The sequence below is a fragment of the Anas platyrhynchos genome, chromosome 3 (genome assembly GCF_047663525.1).
Source record: "Anas platyrhynchos isolate ZD024472 breed Pekin duck chromosome 3, IASCAAS_PekinDuck_T2T, whole genome shotgun sequence".
NCBI classification, from domain to species: domain Eukaryota; kingdom Metazoa; phylum Chordata; class Aves; order Anseriformes; family Anatidae; genus Anas; species Anas platyrhynchos.
In genome coordinates, this window is record NC_092589.1 from 101,200,062 (window position 1) to 101,219,218 (window position 19,157).

The 19,157-nt window shown below is 35.2% G+C and overlaps 1 protein-coding gene across 8 annotated transcripts in view; it reads left to right on the plus strand.

Annotated features, from left to right (window-relative positions):
• The first annotated feature begins 239 nt into the window (after nucleotides 1-239).
• The window catches only part of TPO (thyroid peroxidase), a 57,246-nt gene continuing 38,328 nt past the window's right edge, over nucleotides 240-19,157 (plus strand). For 3 of the 8 annotated variants that reach the window (XM_072036401.1, XM_072036397.1, XM_072036402.1), the window contains exons 1-6: nucleotides 240-396; nucleotides 1,224-1,317; nucleotides 4,087-4,171; nucleotides 9,367-9,536; nucleotides 11,884-12,016; nucleotides 16,747-16,876. In XM_072036401.1, the coding sequence (XP_071892502.1) occupies nucleotides 1,224-1,317; nucleotides 4,087-4,171; nucleotides 9,367-9,536; nucleotides 11,884-12,016; nucleotides 16,747-16,876 (612 nt within the window). In that variant the 5' untranslated portion in view covers nucleotides 240-396. Of the gene's footprint in view, nucleotides 397-1,203; nucleotides 1,318-4,086; nucleotides 4,172-9,366; nucleotides 9,537-11,883; nucleotides 12,017-16,746; nucleotides 16,877-19,157 lie in introns of all 8 variants that reach the window. The other 5 variants (XM_072036399.1, XM_072036398.1, XM_072036400.1 and 2 more) reach the window with 5 other exon arrangements.

Below are 19,157 nucleotides of genomic sequence, written 5' to 3' on the forward strand. Positions count from 1 at the left end.
TTCCAAACTTATTGGCAAAATTAAAAGTGTGCTTAGAAAGTACTTCTGTAAGTAACACAGCGATATAATTTTATTTAATCCAAATACTTTTCTCTTGCATATCCTTGAAAAAAAAAATCTGGTATTAGAAATGGCTACAAAGGTAGTTCTTGGTTCATTAAGAGGACAAAAACAAACAAGTTAAGCATTAACGTCAATTTCTGCAGTGTGAACAGACTGTTGCCAAAAAAGATTTTTGAAATCATTTGCACTTTTAAAGCTTGAGTGAGTAGCACTGCATCAAGGTGATATTGTAGGCTGGGCCCCTGGAAAGTACTTCACTTTCATATTTCTGAAGAGTTACTGCCATCAATAAAGTACAGAACTGTGGAAGATCAGATCCTCAGCAGACAAAAGGTCAGACTGTGAAACTTTTGCTTGCCATTTTCCAGAACAAATTCATCATATTAACTTGTGAAATATAAAAAGAAGGAGTGCTTTCACATTGATTTCCTTTGGGTAATATTACTTCCCTGAATTTTTAGTTGAATTATTTATTTATTTATTTATTTTTATATTGATGGAATAGAGCACTAAAAATATTTTAAATCTTTCAAACTCAGATCACAATATAGCTTACGAATAATATTACTTCTTGGATAGATTATATATGTATTTGCACTGCTGTAATATCTACCAGCAAACCGGTGCACTGAAATGGAGAATGTAGCTCATATTTGCAATATGTGCAGCTTTGATACCATGATTATACATGGGTAGGACTATAAACAGTTCTGATAAATTTTGGGTTTAGTTTTTCCATTTTCACTGTCTTATATGCAAAACAAAAGTTACAATCAAACCATGTTAATACACAGAGCAGTTCAAAATCCTTGGTAAAATATTGCTGAATTTCTCACGTATAGGCTAAGTGCTAATGTTAGCAGAACATTTTAAGATATTAAATAAACAAAAAACAGTGATGTAATTCCTTGTGCTAAAAGTTTTTCAAAAGGAAAAAAAATGTACTAATGAAAAAGGAAACTAATGAAAAATGAAAAGGAACTACAATTATTTCTGAAAATTAATATGTTGAGTTTCTAAAATATATTCAAACACGTGTCTACAAGTCTAATTTAAAAGTAAAATTTACGATACGAAAGAAGTTATTTATAGCATGCCTTATAATTAGTTATAAGATGAAGGCATTTATTTTGTCAATAGTTATCTCTTCTTTCTTCTAGATGAAAGTGTTCATTATTTTGGGAATTTCAGCAGCTATAGCTTTCACAGCTATTTTCTTTTCTTTCCTTCAGATAGGCAAAGATGTCCTCTTTGGTAAGTAATAGATAAAATACCTGTTATTTCCTTTTGTCAGTGATTACTATTAAGCTGTAAATACACTCAGACTGCAGACAGCATAGCGATGGCAGTTTAGCTTAATCTTTTTTTTATGTGCAAAATACACTGTCTGATTTTTGTAAGAATTATTTCATGGGTGCTTTCTTTTAAAATGCAGATTTGTAACTTGCCAAAGGAAAACATTGGATGTGCAATGTATCTGAATTATGTATTCTTTGAGTAAGAGTGATTTAACTTTCTTAGTAGCATCCATACATCAGATGTAATGTTTACAGGCATGATTGATGGATTTCTTTCCCAGAGTGCTGATCACTACGTTTACTAACCCTGGGCTAGAGTCAGTTGCCATGGGATGTCCCATCTGGCATCCTACAGCTGGCCCACGATTGTGCTATCTCCAGTGGGTCTATTATCCACTAGCACCTTGCAGATAGTGGGGGGATTTTACAGCATCTCAGGCTGCAGAAGTGCCTATGTTCAAACAATAACATCTCAACTTTTTAAATACTGGAGCTATTAATCTGCATCTGTTCAATCTAAATCAGTGATATTAATAAACTAGAAATACAATAAATAGAAGATTGAATTTTAAGAAAAGAATTTCACAGAGACTGATTTTACAGTGAAGTAGGGCAGAGACTGTGAGGAAACAGGATTTTTCAATATTTACATTTTCTTAATTTTATAACTGCAGATATGGTTTGGAAGGAAAAGTTATTAGGAATGTTTTCATCTCAAGTTAGGGTAGAATCACAAATAAAATAAAATGATATCCAGATTATTAAAAAACAAAACAAGAAAAAAAAAATGTACCAAACCCACAAGACATTGCTTTAGATGACAAATCTATTGATCCCTCTGGAACAGGGGACCAGATCTGTTTTCCATAGTGACTTCTCCATTTTTTCCGTATGAATCATTTAGAAATAAAGATATAGATTAAAATGAGGTTATATTTTATGTTAGTTAATAAAATAAATAAATATATTTGAACTGTAAAAAAACTGTATTGATTTCATATGATTCTTTTATTTTTATAGGGAGTGTCCTTCAGTTTAACGGGAACTATACACACACATGCACATACAAAAAAAAAAAAAAAAGATAAAAAAATAGCAAGAACTGCATTTCTGAAAACACTGCATTAGTAATAAAATCATACTTCTAAGTAGAAAAGAGAGACAGTGTAATTCAGGTATAACAAATGGATTTTCTCTTCAAGATTAGCATCTAAATCAATACCACATGATGAACAGTACTATGAGAAAATTATATTTTGAGATAAAACTCATAATGGTACTTAAAAATCCTGCAATATTAAATTCTAGTATAATTTTATGGCCTATGAAGATCAGTCTTGATTTTTAACTTAGACTCCCAAATATTTTCAGATGTAAGAAATCTGAATGATAACATTAAATGAATCATATGAATATTTTACTTTTTGCAGGTAGAAAATAAGTGAAATAACTGAAATAATGTGAAAATATTAGTGAAATAATTGAAAAATGAAATACTTGGATGGTGACAAGATCTTTAAGACAGTGAAGCAGAATTTCGCTTTGGAAAGCTTATTTCTCAACAGACTTATTATTTTCCCTTCATCTGAGCACCTCATTCAAAAAAAATGAATCACAGAAATAACACAACATGGACTACCATTAAGATATGACACCAAAAATTGCACTGTGCACAAATGATGAGCAATTGTACAGTAATGATTGTTAGTAATCATTACTTATGATTCATTTACTAAGAAAAAGTTTATTGATCCCAAGGAAAACACATAGAAATTAAACCATGGTGTTTGAAACATAACAGTTTCATTTAATATAAAACTAGATATACATGAAAGGGGAATAAATTATATTCTAAGATATAAGCATGCAAAATAGCACAGATGAAATATTATAAGGTTCATCTATTGCTTTCCATCATACACAGGTGGAAAAATGTGAGGAAAAGGGCTTTCATACATTGGTCACCTGTGCCAGATCCCAGGTGGACAATTTTGTTAATTATGCCTGAATATGGACTTGAGTTCCTCAAGTGGCTTAGGCCAGCTCATGCTACTTCTGAGGGAAGCTCAGATTTGTCCTTTCAGTCCAAGGACAGTTTAATGCAAAATATACATGACGCCTAAGGGGCATAATCATATACACATAACACTACACTTTTCAGCTGGACTTGTAAGGTTTGGTACTGCATGATGTACATTGATGGAATTTTGCTGGAAGAAAAGGAAGGAAGGCCTACCTGTTCACATTTTATAATCACAGAATCACAGAATTATCTAGGTTGGAAGAGACCTCAAGATCATCAAGTTCAACCTCTGACCTAACACTAACAAGTCCTCCACTAAACCATATTGCGAAGTTCAACATCTAAATGTCTTTTAAGGACCTCCAGGGATGGTGACTCCACCACTTTCCTGGGCAGCCCATTCCAATGCTTCACAACCCTCTCAGTAAAGAAGTTCTTCCTAATATCCAATCTAAAACACCCCTGGCGCAACTTTAGCCTGGTGCAACTTTAGTCCTTCATAAACTATGGAAGAATTGTTTTACTACTTTTCCCTCATTTTTCAGAAAGGTCAGAAGCCACAGTGTTAAATATGGAGATCAGTTTAATGGGGAAAAATACATATAATTTAATATTACAAGCCTCAATATTTTATAAATGTTAGTAATTGAATAAATGTTATTGAAAAACATTTTCTTTTGTTTTGTTTGTTTTCCTGTTGAGAAGAAACTGAAGATAACTGCATTACTGAAGCTATCCTGAAGGGCTCAGATCTGGTGGATTATGCTGCACAATATACACTGAAAAGGTAAAAGAAAAAGAAAAAAAGTTAAAGATTTATTCAGCAAAAAGCTTTCATAACAGATTTATTTTTTTTTATCAGACTGTTTCTTTGAGAAAGCATATAATGATCCATTATATTTATGTTGTACCAATATAACATTGTGCATTATCACCACATGAGTTGCTGTTTTAAAATGTGAGAAAAAATAGAAATATGAAAACAGATAGGAATGTTTTTCTGATCTAAGGAAGACATCACATTCATGAATGTGTAGCTCAGAAGTTTCCAATTTTATAGATGTTATGTACCTGTGAGCAATAAAATATTGCTTGAAACATTGCACTGTGCTCAAAAAATAAAGGTTTCTCTTTACAGTGCAGATTGAGGTGGGAACAACTCCTATTGCCTTAAATGCAATTGAAATTGTTGAAATGAGTCTCACATTCCCTTTTCCATCTAAAACAGATGTAATGAAAAAGGAAAGAAAATAAAATATTTATCTTGATGGGTAATAAACAAATTAAAGAAAGGTCCTTATGCTTAAGTTATGCTGAAAGAGAAGCACACAGTGAATCCTTTCCAGGAATGATGAAAGTGCCTCTGGATGGCTAGCCAACACTTCTGTGCTATCCAAAATATCCAGTCTTCTCTCCTGTGTTCAGAACACATGAGCCAATTTCTAGAGGTGCAGTCACTACCTTTTGCTTAGACTTTTCTAAAGGTATTATGCTGTGAGGACTTATCTGTGTGTTTTGAAAATGAGTCACAATTTGTGGGTGTTTGCATAGACAGAACATTTCAAGTGCTGTGGCTGCTCACTACATACAAACTCAAGTGACTTTAATTTTGTTTCGTTAGTACATTTATGACAATATTGAGGTACTCAACTTTTAGAAAAGTAAATCTCAACCTTTCAGTGGAAAGGTTTCAGTGGAATAGAATTAGAGGCAAAAGTGTTCTATGCCTGCATGAGGAGTCTGATATCCATAAGAATATCCCTTGCTCTTGTGTTGTGTTAGCTGATGTAAAATATTAGGACTGTCAATTTAAAAATGATCATTAACAGAAGTGAAAATTGTATTTCCCTTGTGTGCTCTTATATAATTCAATTCATTGTGGCCAATTAAGTAGAGCAGTGAATTTCATAAATGTCATTGGGAGTTTTAATAAAGGTTGGTAAATGGGTTCTACACCTGCCTCTTAGACATTAGTCCTTGGCCCTTTGCAAAGTACAGAGGACTGAGTTATTGTCTCATCTGATTATTATAGTGAGAAGGGAATGCGTTTAAATCCTTAAATTAAATACTTCTGCATTTTCATATCAATTTAAAACTACTAAGGCTTTTCCTCCTTTTTAACAAAGAATGTTGTATACTTGAATTAAAGCTTTGGTCAGCACAAAGGCTAAAACAAGAAAGAAATGCATCTGGCTGCATATTTCAACGTCTGAAAGATATAGAGGTCACAGTACTGTGAAAACTCATTTTATTTTGGCTTACAAGTAATTGAAGAAAACTATGGTGCAATACAGATGAGCTCAGTGCTGTCTTTGAGACTGAAGAGCTAGTTCTGAGAGGAAAATTCAGCTTGTTTTTCAGGTTAGAATGAGAAAACTCATAATCATTCCAGGTACAGTAGTCCAACCTGATGTTCATCGAATTTGTGATCAAGGGGTCTGAACTGCAAGCTACAGAATCAAAATGACTAAATTTCTTCTGAGACTTCAGTTTAACCTTGAATTGTGATTGAAATGGACAAATATGTTTCCTCACATCATCTGTTTAATATGATCACTTAAATTCTTCAGTTGTTTTTTACTACATTTGAACTAGTCCATTTCACATTTTAAAAGAATCTGAATTGTAAAACTCCCAACTTCAGATTTTTATTATTATTATTATTTATTTTTTTCTACTGGCCCCTGTCTACTGCCAATTCAAAAGGACTATCTATGGAAGGAACCATCTATGGAACCATTTACGTGCACAAGGAAATGTAAAATCATTTTCAATATTCCAAATACATCATTACAGTTACATTTGCAGAAACTTATTGAACATCATCATTTATTTAGTGCCACTCAGGTCTTAAAGCAAGAATAGCCAGGTGCATGCACATTTCAGGAAATAATAAATGATATTCCCTTTATTCTGTACACTGCTGCTGTTTTCAGAGATTTGAATGGTGGCAAATGTGTAAGGCACAGTTCAGGTTAGAAATCTCTAGTTCAGGTTAGAAATGTCTAAATAAATCTTAAGGCAGAAAGAAATCTCTGAGAATTAAAATATCTGAGGATGAAGGAAAATATGGGCTCATACTCTGGAGAGTTTACTTTGTGCATATATATATATTTATTTAAGCATTGATCTGTAATGAGACTGAGTAACTGAGCATCTGGCAAACATAAAAAACCTTCTGTCCAAATTCAATGGCCCACAAAAGGGCTTATATTATTATATGAGTATGAAAGACACTTCTTCTCTTTCATCTTCCAAACAATAATACGTCATTGTCTTAACTTCATGAGGCTATTTCTGTATTACAAAATATCAAGGCAATTTTTAACATAATGAGAAAACCAGCAGCATCTATTACCTGAATCAGAGCTCAGCTTTAGTAGAGTGGGTAAGAATGGGCTAGCGTGCATATGTTGAATTAAGAAAGGTAACAGGGGAGGAAGGTGAAGTGTGGCAAACCAATAACAAGTATGATAATCTTACAATGTTTGTAAGATTAGACAAAAAGGTGGAAGACGATGTATGGAATATAATTTGCCCTTACAGTGTTTTGTTTTTTTTTTGTTGTTGTTGTTGTTTTTTAAGTTCTAGCTAATTTGCACAAGTGTTCTCATGTAGATTATTGGTACAGAAATGTTTGCCTTTTCATATATATTTTTTTAAAGTGATGCATGACCAATATTGTCCTTATATGGGTATTAAATATTAAACCTGAGTTTTTGCATTTAGAACATCATTCTTCAGTCATCCTCCTTTTCTTTTTAATGACTAGACAGTTCAGGACTTATAATACTTCAGATTGCCAGCCAAATTTCTAATCGTCTATGGAAAACTTGAAAAATATACTACTGAGCAGCAAGATAGCTCAATCTCGTACTTAGAAGAGTCCTTGAGTTCTGCTCATGAGAAGGAAGGAATATCTTTTGTTTAAATGATAATTGAATGTGCTAAGACTCTTTTGAATCAGTTAGGGACACATTTAACAACTAGAAATTCCCTTGGAGACATATTTTCTTACTTTATGCTCTTATGTAAGCATGTTTTTAATTTTGTGAAGAGAAATTTATCTGTTTGTTTTGCTCAAATCAAAGTTCTTTTTCCTTGTTTCATGCTTTAAGCAGTCTCAAGTGAATATGACAATACAATTTTTCCATGAAAACCACTACTGCAGAGAAGCCCTCAGAGTATTTGTGAATCTATGACCATGTCTGGAAATGGATTAGACTGAAAACACTTTTTCTAAGCTGTAGGAGACAGTATGGGACTTGTGACTTCCAGCCAAAAAGGGTGTTCTCCATGATGCATTTTTCTCAAGGATCCTCTGCCACTATGACAAGACACACCATGCTGAGAAAATAAATAAAAAAATAACTATATCAGTGAATCACCAAATAGTTGAGAGGGACCTAGAGATCATCTATTCCAACCCTATGCTATGAGCAGGGTCAGTTTGAACAGGTCACTCCAGGCCCTGCCCATTTGAGCTTTGAATAACTCCAGAGATGGAGACTCTGCAGCCTCTCTGGGCAGCTTGTTGCAGTGTCTAACCTCACAGTAAAAAGGATTTTTTAAGTGGAAAAAAAGTCATCTCATCAGACTTGAGTCACTTAAAGCTAAAGGTAATGTCAGGCTTATAATCAACATATAGCCACGTATGTCTAATGAGCTCCTGCTAAACTAGGTGCTGAAACTTTGTATACAGCTAGTCAGTACAAGCTAGGTGTTTGGACCCCTTCTGAGAGGAGATGTCTCTAATTGTCATCTGCAGATAGCGTCTAGACAGCTGTGGTTGTCTCCTAGGTGGAAGGTCAAGTTGAGAATCTCCTTAAAATCATAGAATCGTGCTAGTTGGAAAAGACCTATAAGATCATCTAGCCCAACCTTTAACCTAGTACAAAAGTCCACCACTGAACCATGCTACACATTTCTTGAAAATCTCTGGGGATGGTGACTCAGCCACTTCCCTTGGCAGCCTATTCCAATGCCTCACAACTCTCTCAGTAAAGAAATGTCTCCTAATCTCCAACCTAAAATTCCCCTGGCACAACTTGAGGCCATTTCCCCCTCATTTTACCACTTGGTGCTTGGGAGAAGAGGCCAACCCCCACCTCGCTATAGCCTCCTTTAAGGCAATTGTAGAGAGTGATAAAGTCTACCCTGAGCCCCATTTTCTCTAGGCTAAACAACCACCGTTCCCTCAGCCACTCCTCACAGGACTTGTGTTCCAGGCCCTTCACCAGCTTTGTTGCCCTTCTCTGGACATGCTCCAGGGCCTCAATGTCCTTCTTGTTGTGAGGGGCCCAAACCTGAACACAGGACTTGAGGTGTGGTCTCACTAGAGCAGAGTACATGGGGGCAATTACTTTCGTAGTCCAGCAGGCCACACTATTTGTGATACGAGGCAGGATACTGTTGGCCTTCTTGGCCAACTGAGCACAGTGTTGACTCATATTTCAGACAGCTCTCAACCAATACTTCCAGGTCCCTTTCTGCCAGACAGCTATCCTCAGCCTGTACATGGCCTGTTTTGCCCCAAGTGCAGGACCTGAAATCTAGCCTTGTTAATATGGTTGGCCTCAGCCCATCAGTCTAGCATATCGTACTTGTAATGACTGAGGTGGTCTTTGATATTAAATGTCACATAAAAGCCTACTCACTTAGATGTCTCTAAATGGAGAGTGCTATAATGTGACTATTCTACATAAGGTCTTCCCAGACACTTTGTGCCGCCTGCTCTGTCCATGCCATGTTTCTGTCTCATCCTTAAGGCTTTGCACATAGAACTTTCCTCTCTGTTTTCACACCACATCCTTTGATACCTTAAACTCATAATATTTGGACTCAATGATCTTTCAAGGTCCCTTCCAACCCCTTCAATTCTGTTATTCCGTGATTCTGTGGTATACCCAACATAGATAAATACAGCTATCAATAACTTCGGAAACAATATGTTTTAAAAAACTTATTTTATTTCAATTATAGAAGTATCCAAGGAAAGGAAATATCAACTCCTACCTTGCTGCTGGCTTTCTCAAAATTTCCAGAACAAGAGAGTCAAGATATTTCCCAAGCAGCTGAACGAATGGAAATGTCTATTCAAGTGCTGAAACAAAAAGTTTGCCAGAAGCACAAACGTTCATTGCATCCAACTGGTAAATATAGTGTGTTGACATTGGCCAAAACCCCTGTTGAGTTCTTGAATGTTGTCTTTTAGATTAAAGGAGTATTAGTTACACTTTTATTTTACCTTAGGCACGAGTACATATCTTGTCCACACCTTGGGGCCAGGATGCCTTCTCTGCTGTTCCTGAAAACACCTCACATAGCCACTGTTTTACATTTTTCTTTACTGGAGAGTTGGCTGCGTTCCTATATTTGAGAAGGGCAGCACTTTGCTATTGGCATCCTGTATATTGCATATCTGCAGTGTCACAAGCTTCTTGTTTACAGAAAAATAACTATCTTCCCCAGTACTTTGGGTTTAGTGCTTCTGGGTCCTGGAGCTTACAGATAAAATAATATGATTTCCATCATTCTATGGCACTGACATTTTGAAATACACTTCCTCTGGTCATAAATGGCCTTAGTAATACTCCTCTTTTAGGAAAACACTTTCTTATTTCCAAAATCAATTTAATACTGCATTTCTGTTGCACATTTCTTACTTTTTTTTTTTTATTTAATTTTATTTATATTTTAACTGCTTTTTATTTTAAATGGATAAATAACAGATGGTACTCCAGAAATTTCAACAATATACATACATTTGTCTAAGTAAAGTAAAATTCTTTGTGCTGCTAATTCAAGATGAATTTCAAGATGAGTTCCTGGTATCTGGAAGGCTCAAAACCCAGACATAATTTTATTTATTTATTTTTCTTCAAAATGTAATTCCTTCACTTAAAGAAGTATTAACTAGAGAATTATAATTTGTATTCTCTATTTTATTATTGTAGCATGACAATATTTTTAAGATATGAAAGTATTAGAGCCTTATAAAGCTTCACAGTTATCTCTATTCTTTCTTCTACCTTTATATTTTTCCTCGATGAAACAACTGGTTTACTAATCTAATTGGACATTCATAGAACTAAAAATATATCCATCTGTATGTACCTGTATTTATATATATATATATACACAGGCACACATAAAGATACAATGATCTTTCTGCTGGTTCAGTTTCAAAAGAACTTCCAAATCACAGACAAAGCACACAAAACTCTTGTCAATTTACAGAAGTTTCCAGTTTACATGGAAGATGAATAGACCTTATATACATTTTATGTGCCATGACAAAGAGTAGTTTTCTGTGAAGCAAAGCATCAAACTGACTTTAAAGAAAACATGTGAATCAATACCTAAGCAATACAGATACCAGAAATTGCATTCTTAGTATGACTTTGAACCTGAACTAACATGGAAGTGCGGCCATATCCACAAGTTTAACATGAGTAACAAGTACATAATGGAGAGGTTACATAGATGGTCAAACAGCCCATTCTTCCTTCACTATCACCCCTACCTTGCACAAATTCTAGTTGCTCAGTTGCTCAATTCCAGTTGCTCATTCTTGAGCTAATTTGACTCTTAAATCTTTGTTTGTTTGTTTTCTGGCAGGCCTTTTTTTTTTTTCTTCTTTTTTTTTTTTTTTTTTCCTTGGTTAATGGACTTAATCAGCTTAGGGTTGGATGGGCAGAAAAGACAAGTGGTGGGACTGGGTAATGTACAGCAGCCAGTGGGGAGACAAGAGTCAAGTCAGTTGCTGCCTCTACAATTTTTTTTTATCACATGAAAGTTGCAGTCAGTTTGAAATGCAAGATTTCTGATTTTGGGAAGGATATTGTTCCTCTTACATTTGCACCTCTACTTCCAGCCTGATATACCTATGTTTACATACATGTGAGCTAGAGAGAGGGTGCCAGCTCTCTGGAGCTCACAGAATAATGTGAATTTGCCCCTTGTCACTTGGATACCTGTCTGTGATCCTATTACTAAGATATGAACAATATGCAGCCTGTTTTTCTCTAACCTTCAAATGCTGCTTAACAATTTTATGCCTCTCCCACTCCATACATAGTCAGTTGGTCTTGCTTCAAATTTTTGCAGTTTTCCAGTCCCATGTTTTTGCTCGTTAGTATATATATTCATTCCTGAATGACATTTGTTACACCTTTTTTGTAAACAGAGTGACTGGCCAAATAATGTGACCACAGTGCGGGGAAAGGAAGCAGAGAGGAGAAAATTAAAGGAGAAAAAGGAGCAGGTCAATCTCAGGTCTCAGCTATGGTTAGACCCTTGCTCTCTACTCATGAGATGATAAAACCAGCTCTTTGCTTTCATCCCATAAGCCCCTAAGACTACTTTCTGCAGTACATATCACTAAGTGCTTTTTCCTAGAAAGAAGAGTGCTGTAACTGTAGCTGTCAATAATGTCTTTTCTACTGCAGCAGTCATATAGCAACAGAGCAAATTGCTTGTTTGGGTTCTTCCTTACAGATCTTTTATCAGCTGATCTGCTTACCATGATTGCTAATATTTCTGGATGTCTGCCTTATATGTTGCCACCAAAATGCCCAAACAATTGCTTAGCTAATAAATATCGTCTCATCACTGGTGCCTGCAATAACAGGTATGTATTATAAGAATTGTGCCATGAAAAATCCTTCTTTCTTTCTTTTCTTCTTTAAACTCAATGATTTACATTTACGTTTGTTTTTTTTTTTTTTTTTTTTCCTATAAATGTTGAGAGTGTGACCTCAATCATTTAACTTTGGCATCAACGTCCCTCTAAATGAGGTGCCTTGAAAGCTTCTAGGGGAAGAGCCACTTCATCTAAACTTTGGTACACTAATTTTTGCAGACAGGCTCTTCCTTTGAAGACTTCCAAGGTTATGTAAGGAACTTCACATTTATGGTAGACCTATTTAGTAGATGCCTTTTTCTACACCAATTAATCTGACTGAATTCCAATCCAGCTTTAATTTTTCATTAAATTGGATAGAATAGTATAGAATGGGAAAAGTATTTCTTCACATTGAGCAATAAGAAAATCAAGAAGATTCTAATTTTTGCATTTTTTTCATAACCTTAATACTTAGCAAACACACATCTGAGAATTCTGGGTGATATTTTTAGTTTCATATATATATTTATATAAATAAGTTCTGAATTACTATTATTTATTACTTTTTCCTACTTGTATCCAAATATAAGTGGATTGTTTATTGCAAAACCCAACCTAACAGATGCAACTATATTTTCAGAATCCTCAAATGCAATGAGGATGCAAAACAGAGAGTAAGAGTCCTTTCAAGTATAAGAGTAAATGGTATTTATACTTAGCTTCTGGATACATAGGGATAGGGTCACAAGCTGAAAGGCAGGCTGCAATGTTACAAGGCTACAGAGCTGTAGATGGAAGGCCATTAGTAGGTTAAGGCAGTCTGTAATGTGGTGAATGAAGAGTGGTAAAATTCTGTGGTTTTGTTATTCAATCAAACTGTCTTCTTAATAGATTAGTCAGTTTTCCTATATTAGAAGTCATTTGTATGAAATGTGCATGATAAGCTCTTTGCTGAAAGGACACAACCTGGTATGCATTGATGTTATAAATCTATGTGGATATCCATAAATTCCTTCAGGCACCCAGGCACTTGCAGAGTTGCTTGGAATCTGAACTAACAGCTAATATTATTATTTGCACTGACAACTTCATCAGACCTTGAAAATGTTGGCCAAGCAGCTGAATTTAGACACATGGCTGAAGCTTTTAATTTGCTGGCACAGCTGCTATAGTCTTTCTCCATCTCTGGAGGGAAAGACACTATGATATAATCTTTTTCTCTTTGGTGACTCTAGGAATAATACCTGGATGTGTATAGAGGTTTCTAAAATTGGCTGGAGTAACTGTGATCCACTGAGTCTGGTTAGTCTAGTCTAGTGGTGTGATCGCCTAAAGTATGTAAGGATAGAAAATAATATAAATTGGCTCAATGGAGAGGGGATATCAGGGAAGATACCACCATCAGGAAAGATACCATCATGAAGATACCATCCTGACTTCTAGATCAGTCAGCAGGCTGAGCTTCTCTTTCCCCTCCTATTGGGATGACTTTGGGTGAGATTTAAGCACTTGAATAATCTATAGAGTCTGTGTCTTTTAACGTTTTAGTAGCCAGGCTGTACACCTGAGTATTTCATGCATGCTAGCTTGCTTTTGCAGACAGTAAATTATCGCCAGCGATCCAAAGAACCTGTGTACCTGTTGCTGTAATAAATTGCACTTAATTGCATTGATTCTAGCCACAATAATTCTCATTTAGCATGACTAGAGTAAGGGCATGTTAAGCTATTGGAGAATCCGTGATCATGATGGTTCAGTACTCTGAATCCGACCAGACCCGTAAGGGTTAACTGGCTACACCCCTTTAATGCGACCCCATGTTTTATGCTTGTAACAAACCAGTTTTCAAAGCTATCACTTACATTTGGTGGTATTTTAGTCTCCTTGCTATAAATGTCTGTAAAAACTTCAAGGTAACAAAAAGCCAAAAACTATGACTTTGAAACCATCAGGCCAGATCTTATCTTAGTCTAAAGCTTGAGTCTCTTGAAATACCTTAAGCTTTACAGAAATATATCTGCTGAAAAGGTCCATTATACTACAATGTAATCAACATATTCTATAATGTAAGTCAGATTCAAAGACTTCAAACATTAAACAAAGTAGTAGTCTGTATTTCTTAGGAAACAAACAAACAAACAAACAAACAAAAAATAATCAAACTGAAAACTTAAAGCTGTATTAGTGATTTTAGTCACCCAGTAGGAATGTGCAGCTGTGCTTCTTCAGGTCAGTTAATCTTGCATTTCATGGGTTACATTTAAAAACAAAATTCAACATGGAATTAATTGTTTACATATAAGAAAAATCTAGTAAATATATTTTAAAGTGAGCATGGAATTTCTTTACAGAAGTTTTGCTTAATCAGTTTGCATATCTGGGACAAATCAGCTCAATTGCAATATACTTATTCTTCAGCACCAAGATTACTTTATTTTAGTGTGAAATTCCTGGAACAAAGGAATAAGAGAATAGCATAAACATAGCCTTCTATCAAGAATATCAACAGGACATCAAACATGCCCGGATGCATCATTACGCACATTCACTTGCACATCTTCTATGTGTCTGAAGACATACATATGAATAATAAGCAAAATAAATTTACAATATTTTTATTGAAGAAAGTTACACTCAAGTAGCTTTTGTTTGTTTATAAGTTCATTTTTATGACTAACTGACATTGATCTTTGTGGGTTTTAATGTTTAGTGCAATGAAAGGGATTCAAAGGTAAAGAAATTACAGACACTAAAGGAAGAGCACCTCATAGTGTAATTAACATCACCTAATCTTAGATTTCTGAGGTCTATGTCTACTATGAGGTTGCATCTTTGGTTGTTCTTGATAGTGAGAGATAGGACAGGATGACAGGATGGCACGTAGGAGGTTTTTTTTTGGGTTGATAGGCAGGAGTTTTGATGACTGGATTACATTTTTATGACTAATATTTGGGCATCTAGGAGCAATTTTATCTGTAATTTTTCTATTTTACTGTTGTGACATTAACTATTTTTATGCAGTTCTAGTATTTAACAAGTCAATGAAAAATCCTATTTCCCATAAACAGAATGTATCATAATCAAATCTGACTTCTTTATAAAGTTGTATGGTACCAAATTCTCATTATTTCATCTGCCCTAAAAACTTTTTAACTCATGCAAGATTCCAAGACATTATCATGGCTAATATAATAATAAAAAAGACATCTGAGAGGGGTTTCAATGAACTAGCATTCCAGTGAGCTGCTAAAATATAAAAGCAATCAGGAGAAAAATCACTAGTTAAACAGTTAAATTAACATTTCATTATTTTTAATTGAGTAAAATAGCACTACACTCTGTGCAGTATTTTATGTAATTTCAATAAAGACAAATCAACTGTAACTAATTTGAATGCTTTATTGAAACATACTTAAACCTTCAAGTGTGAATTATTGTAGATAATTAAGTGTATTACTGTACCATATAACTTGGCAAATTGAATCATTTCAGTATGCTAGAGATCGATGAAGTATTAATAAAATAATTGTTCCCTCTTTAGCATCCCAATAGACATATAAATGTATATTTTAACACCCTGTATTTCTGTATTTCTATTAACTGTCAGAGAATATTTTTAGTTCTGTGTAGCTCACTTTATGATTTTGGTCAAATGGGTATATTTCTCAAATAGTATTATTTCTTATTAATATCTCTATATATTTAGCAATTATAAAATCTATTGAACAGCCCATGTAAAACAAATGGACAGACAGACAAACAAACAAAAGCCATAACATATTCTTTTCTTAGGGGAAATGCAATAGTTCATGATAGAATGAAAATTAATTGGATCAAGCGCAGCACTTACTGACTAAACTCATAAATAAAAAGGACCAGGAATAATTTCCTGGCACCCAAACCAGAGATGACCCAACTGTTGTCTATATGTACTCTTTTACTCTTAGACTCTTGTCTAAACCATTTTACTTCCCTACCCTCTTCCAAACAGCCTGGTTACAGGATACCAAAATGGCCTGCCCTAATCCCAAGGTGCACCCAGCCAGGTGCCATTTGCAGAAATGCTAATTGATGTGTGCCATAAACACAGTATGCTTAGTGTTAACATATCAATGCATGAGCTTCTGTGTAGGCCTTCCAAAAGCTGTAGCCAAGCTGTTAGTACAGATGCAACCAGAGGGAGCACTGCCATTGAATTCAGCAACTTCATTCCCCTTTCCTGCATCCTGTCTCCTTACGTTTTGTTAAATGACAAAATGTTTTGTTACCTCTGTATGACTAGTATCCATTTTTCTTTTAAACTTTTACCTTTACTGTAGGGTTCCTTTCTATTCTAAATCTGGATTTCTTATTGCTCTAAACAAACATCTTTTAAAAAAATGCCAGAAAAAGCTCTTAAGAGTATATCTGACCCCATAGGTAATGTGATTTCATTATCAGGAGATCATAGAATGAGCAAGTATTTCAAAGATATCAAAAGGTAACCAACATCAACTAGAAACATAAGTCAGACAGACTTATGTTAAGTTAAATTGAGTTAAATTGTTGTTGGCATACACAAAGACTAATAGATGATGCTTTTCCAAAACCATTATACAAATACCTTACTATACGGAAATGTTCACCTGTGTTGATAATTATTTTATATTCATTATTATACAGCGATTAAGGTTCTTTTCAAGTGTTTTGTTGATTGGTTGGTTGGGTTTTTCTCTTCTTCTTTTTTCTTTTCCCAGGGAACATCCTAGATGGGGAGCATCTAACACAGCCTTGGCTAGATGGCTCCCACCAGCCTATGAAGACGGACTCAGCCAACCTCGAGGATGGGATCCCAAAGTTCGATACAATGGAGTCCAGCTACCCCTGGTTAGAAAGTACACCGTTAGATTATGTGAAATACTGGTTATAACTATATCTGCCACCAAAGATGTCCATTTTCATAAGTAACAGGAAAAAAATAATAATAATATGGGCCATAGTGGAGAACAAGCAGGGCTTACACCAGTCACAAGGCAGCAGGTGGGGATTTCTAAGCCTAGAGGAAAGGAGGCCCAGGATGGACCTAGTCACAGACTCCCTGTGCTGAAGAGGCTGAAGGTACCATCTCCACAAGGATATACATTGACAGGGCAAGAGACAACAGTTACAAGTTGCTCCATACAAGAAAAAAAAATATATTCTGACAATGATTAAATGTCTCAATAGGCTGCCTAGACTACTGCTGGAGTATCCCCCATGTGAAATGCCCAAGACCTGGATTGATGGGACTCTGAATAACTTAGTCCCTTCTTGTAACAGAAGGTTGCACCATTCAGCCTCCAGAATTTCCTTCCAATCTAGAATTGTTTTTATTATTATTTTTTTTCTTCTTCTCTTTATTCAGGGAAGGAGGACCACAGCAAAGACAAGCGTGGGTGTTAGCTAAATATATATAAAGCACATACAATATCTGCAACACACATTATATGTGTATGAATGTATACCACCATTGCCTCCTAGGTTAGGATACCTTAGCTGGAAAGAATCATAGAATCATAGGGACCCATGAGGATCATTGTGTCCAACTCCTGATACCACACAGGTCTACCCAAAAATTCAGACCATATGACTAAAAGCATATTCCAAACACTTCGTAAACTCCTACAGGCTTGGTGACGTGACTACATCCCTGAGGAGCCTGTACCAGTGCATGACAACCCTCGTAGTGAAGAACCTTTTCCTGATACCAGCTTGAACCTCCCCTGTCACAGCTTGACTCCATTCCCCTGGGTCCTAAAGTATTACTATCAAACCAGAATTTCATTTTTTTAGAAACCCCAAGTTACTGACTTCAGAGGACATTGCAATATTTATGAATTTTAGCAGCCTATATACTTATAAAATAACAGAGTTGCTTTAGAGGAAATTTTGAACAAAAAATATTTGCATGGAGGACTGGGTGAAAAATTCCCCAGTGCAGTGTGCGATGATTTGAACTGGATTTACTATTTCTGGTTTGTTATCATTGCTTTGAAACATGACTTTTAATGCACTCAAATTCTTGTTATTTTAACCACTGTATGTTTAATAAGGATAAGAAAGAGAATTTAGTGTTAATGTCACTTGCAACTCACGTTATTAATTAAATAACATTGTCCCTAAGCTGCATAATTTAGTGCTTGAAGATGAAAATCTGACATTTGCACAAGTAAATTTCCAGTAGATCATACAAGCTGCCTATATTTAGATTCATTAGAATCTTGTGAAGAACTTGTGAAGTCAAACACACTAAACCAAAACTTGCATGATTGCACAAAATCTGGTCAAATCTGATCACCAGCAAGCTTCTCTGCCTTAATTTGAAGATAGGATAGAACTAGTGCCATAGATGTTTTTCCTGAAATTATTTGCACAATTTCATCTTTTTGTACTTTTAACTATCTACACATATCCTTTAAAAAGTAACAAGAAAATAATGCGGAGGTAAGAGATAAGTGTGAGGGTCATTATAAAGTGATATTCAAACATAGCATAGCTGAGGAAGTTAACTGTGGTGAGAAAATCTTACAGTAAGAAAAAAAAAAAGTTTGTGTTTTGTGACCACCAAAGCTATTCAAATAATGATATTGAATCAGAATTAGAAATATAAGTCCTTACTTATATTTCTGATGAATGCCATGTATCTCCGATCTTGGCAATTTCAATATAAATCCTGATGTTCCTAAGAAGTCCCACGTTGCTTCCTGTCCTCACCAATTATATTTAACCTGTCTTATGCATTCATCATATAGGCCTCATATTTATTACAGATTCTGTGACTCTTTATGTACTGCCCTTTCTTGGGGCTTGTCTCCTAAGTGATGGAACATTTTGCAGCATGAGGGAGAAATCTGTGGATAATAACAGTATCCTAATCATCACAAACTGCTGATTTGGCTCAAATGGCTTCAACTGAGGACCAGTGTAGGCTGAATGTGTGATGTAGATGTCTCTATGTTCCCTCTCAAAGAATCTATATCTATGCAGTTTTCACAGAAGTGCTGCAGAAATATATCGTTGCTTCTCCCTGCCTGGAAAAATGAAACAGAACTTCTTGCAACCATGCCTGTCTCCTGGGCTGTATAAGCTGCTCCATTTACTCATGGAGCAGCCCAGTGCCCCTGTGTAT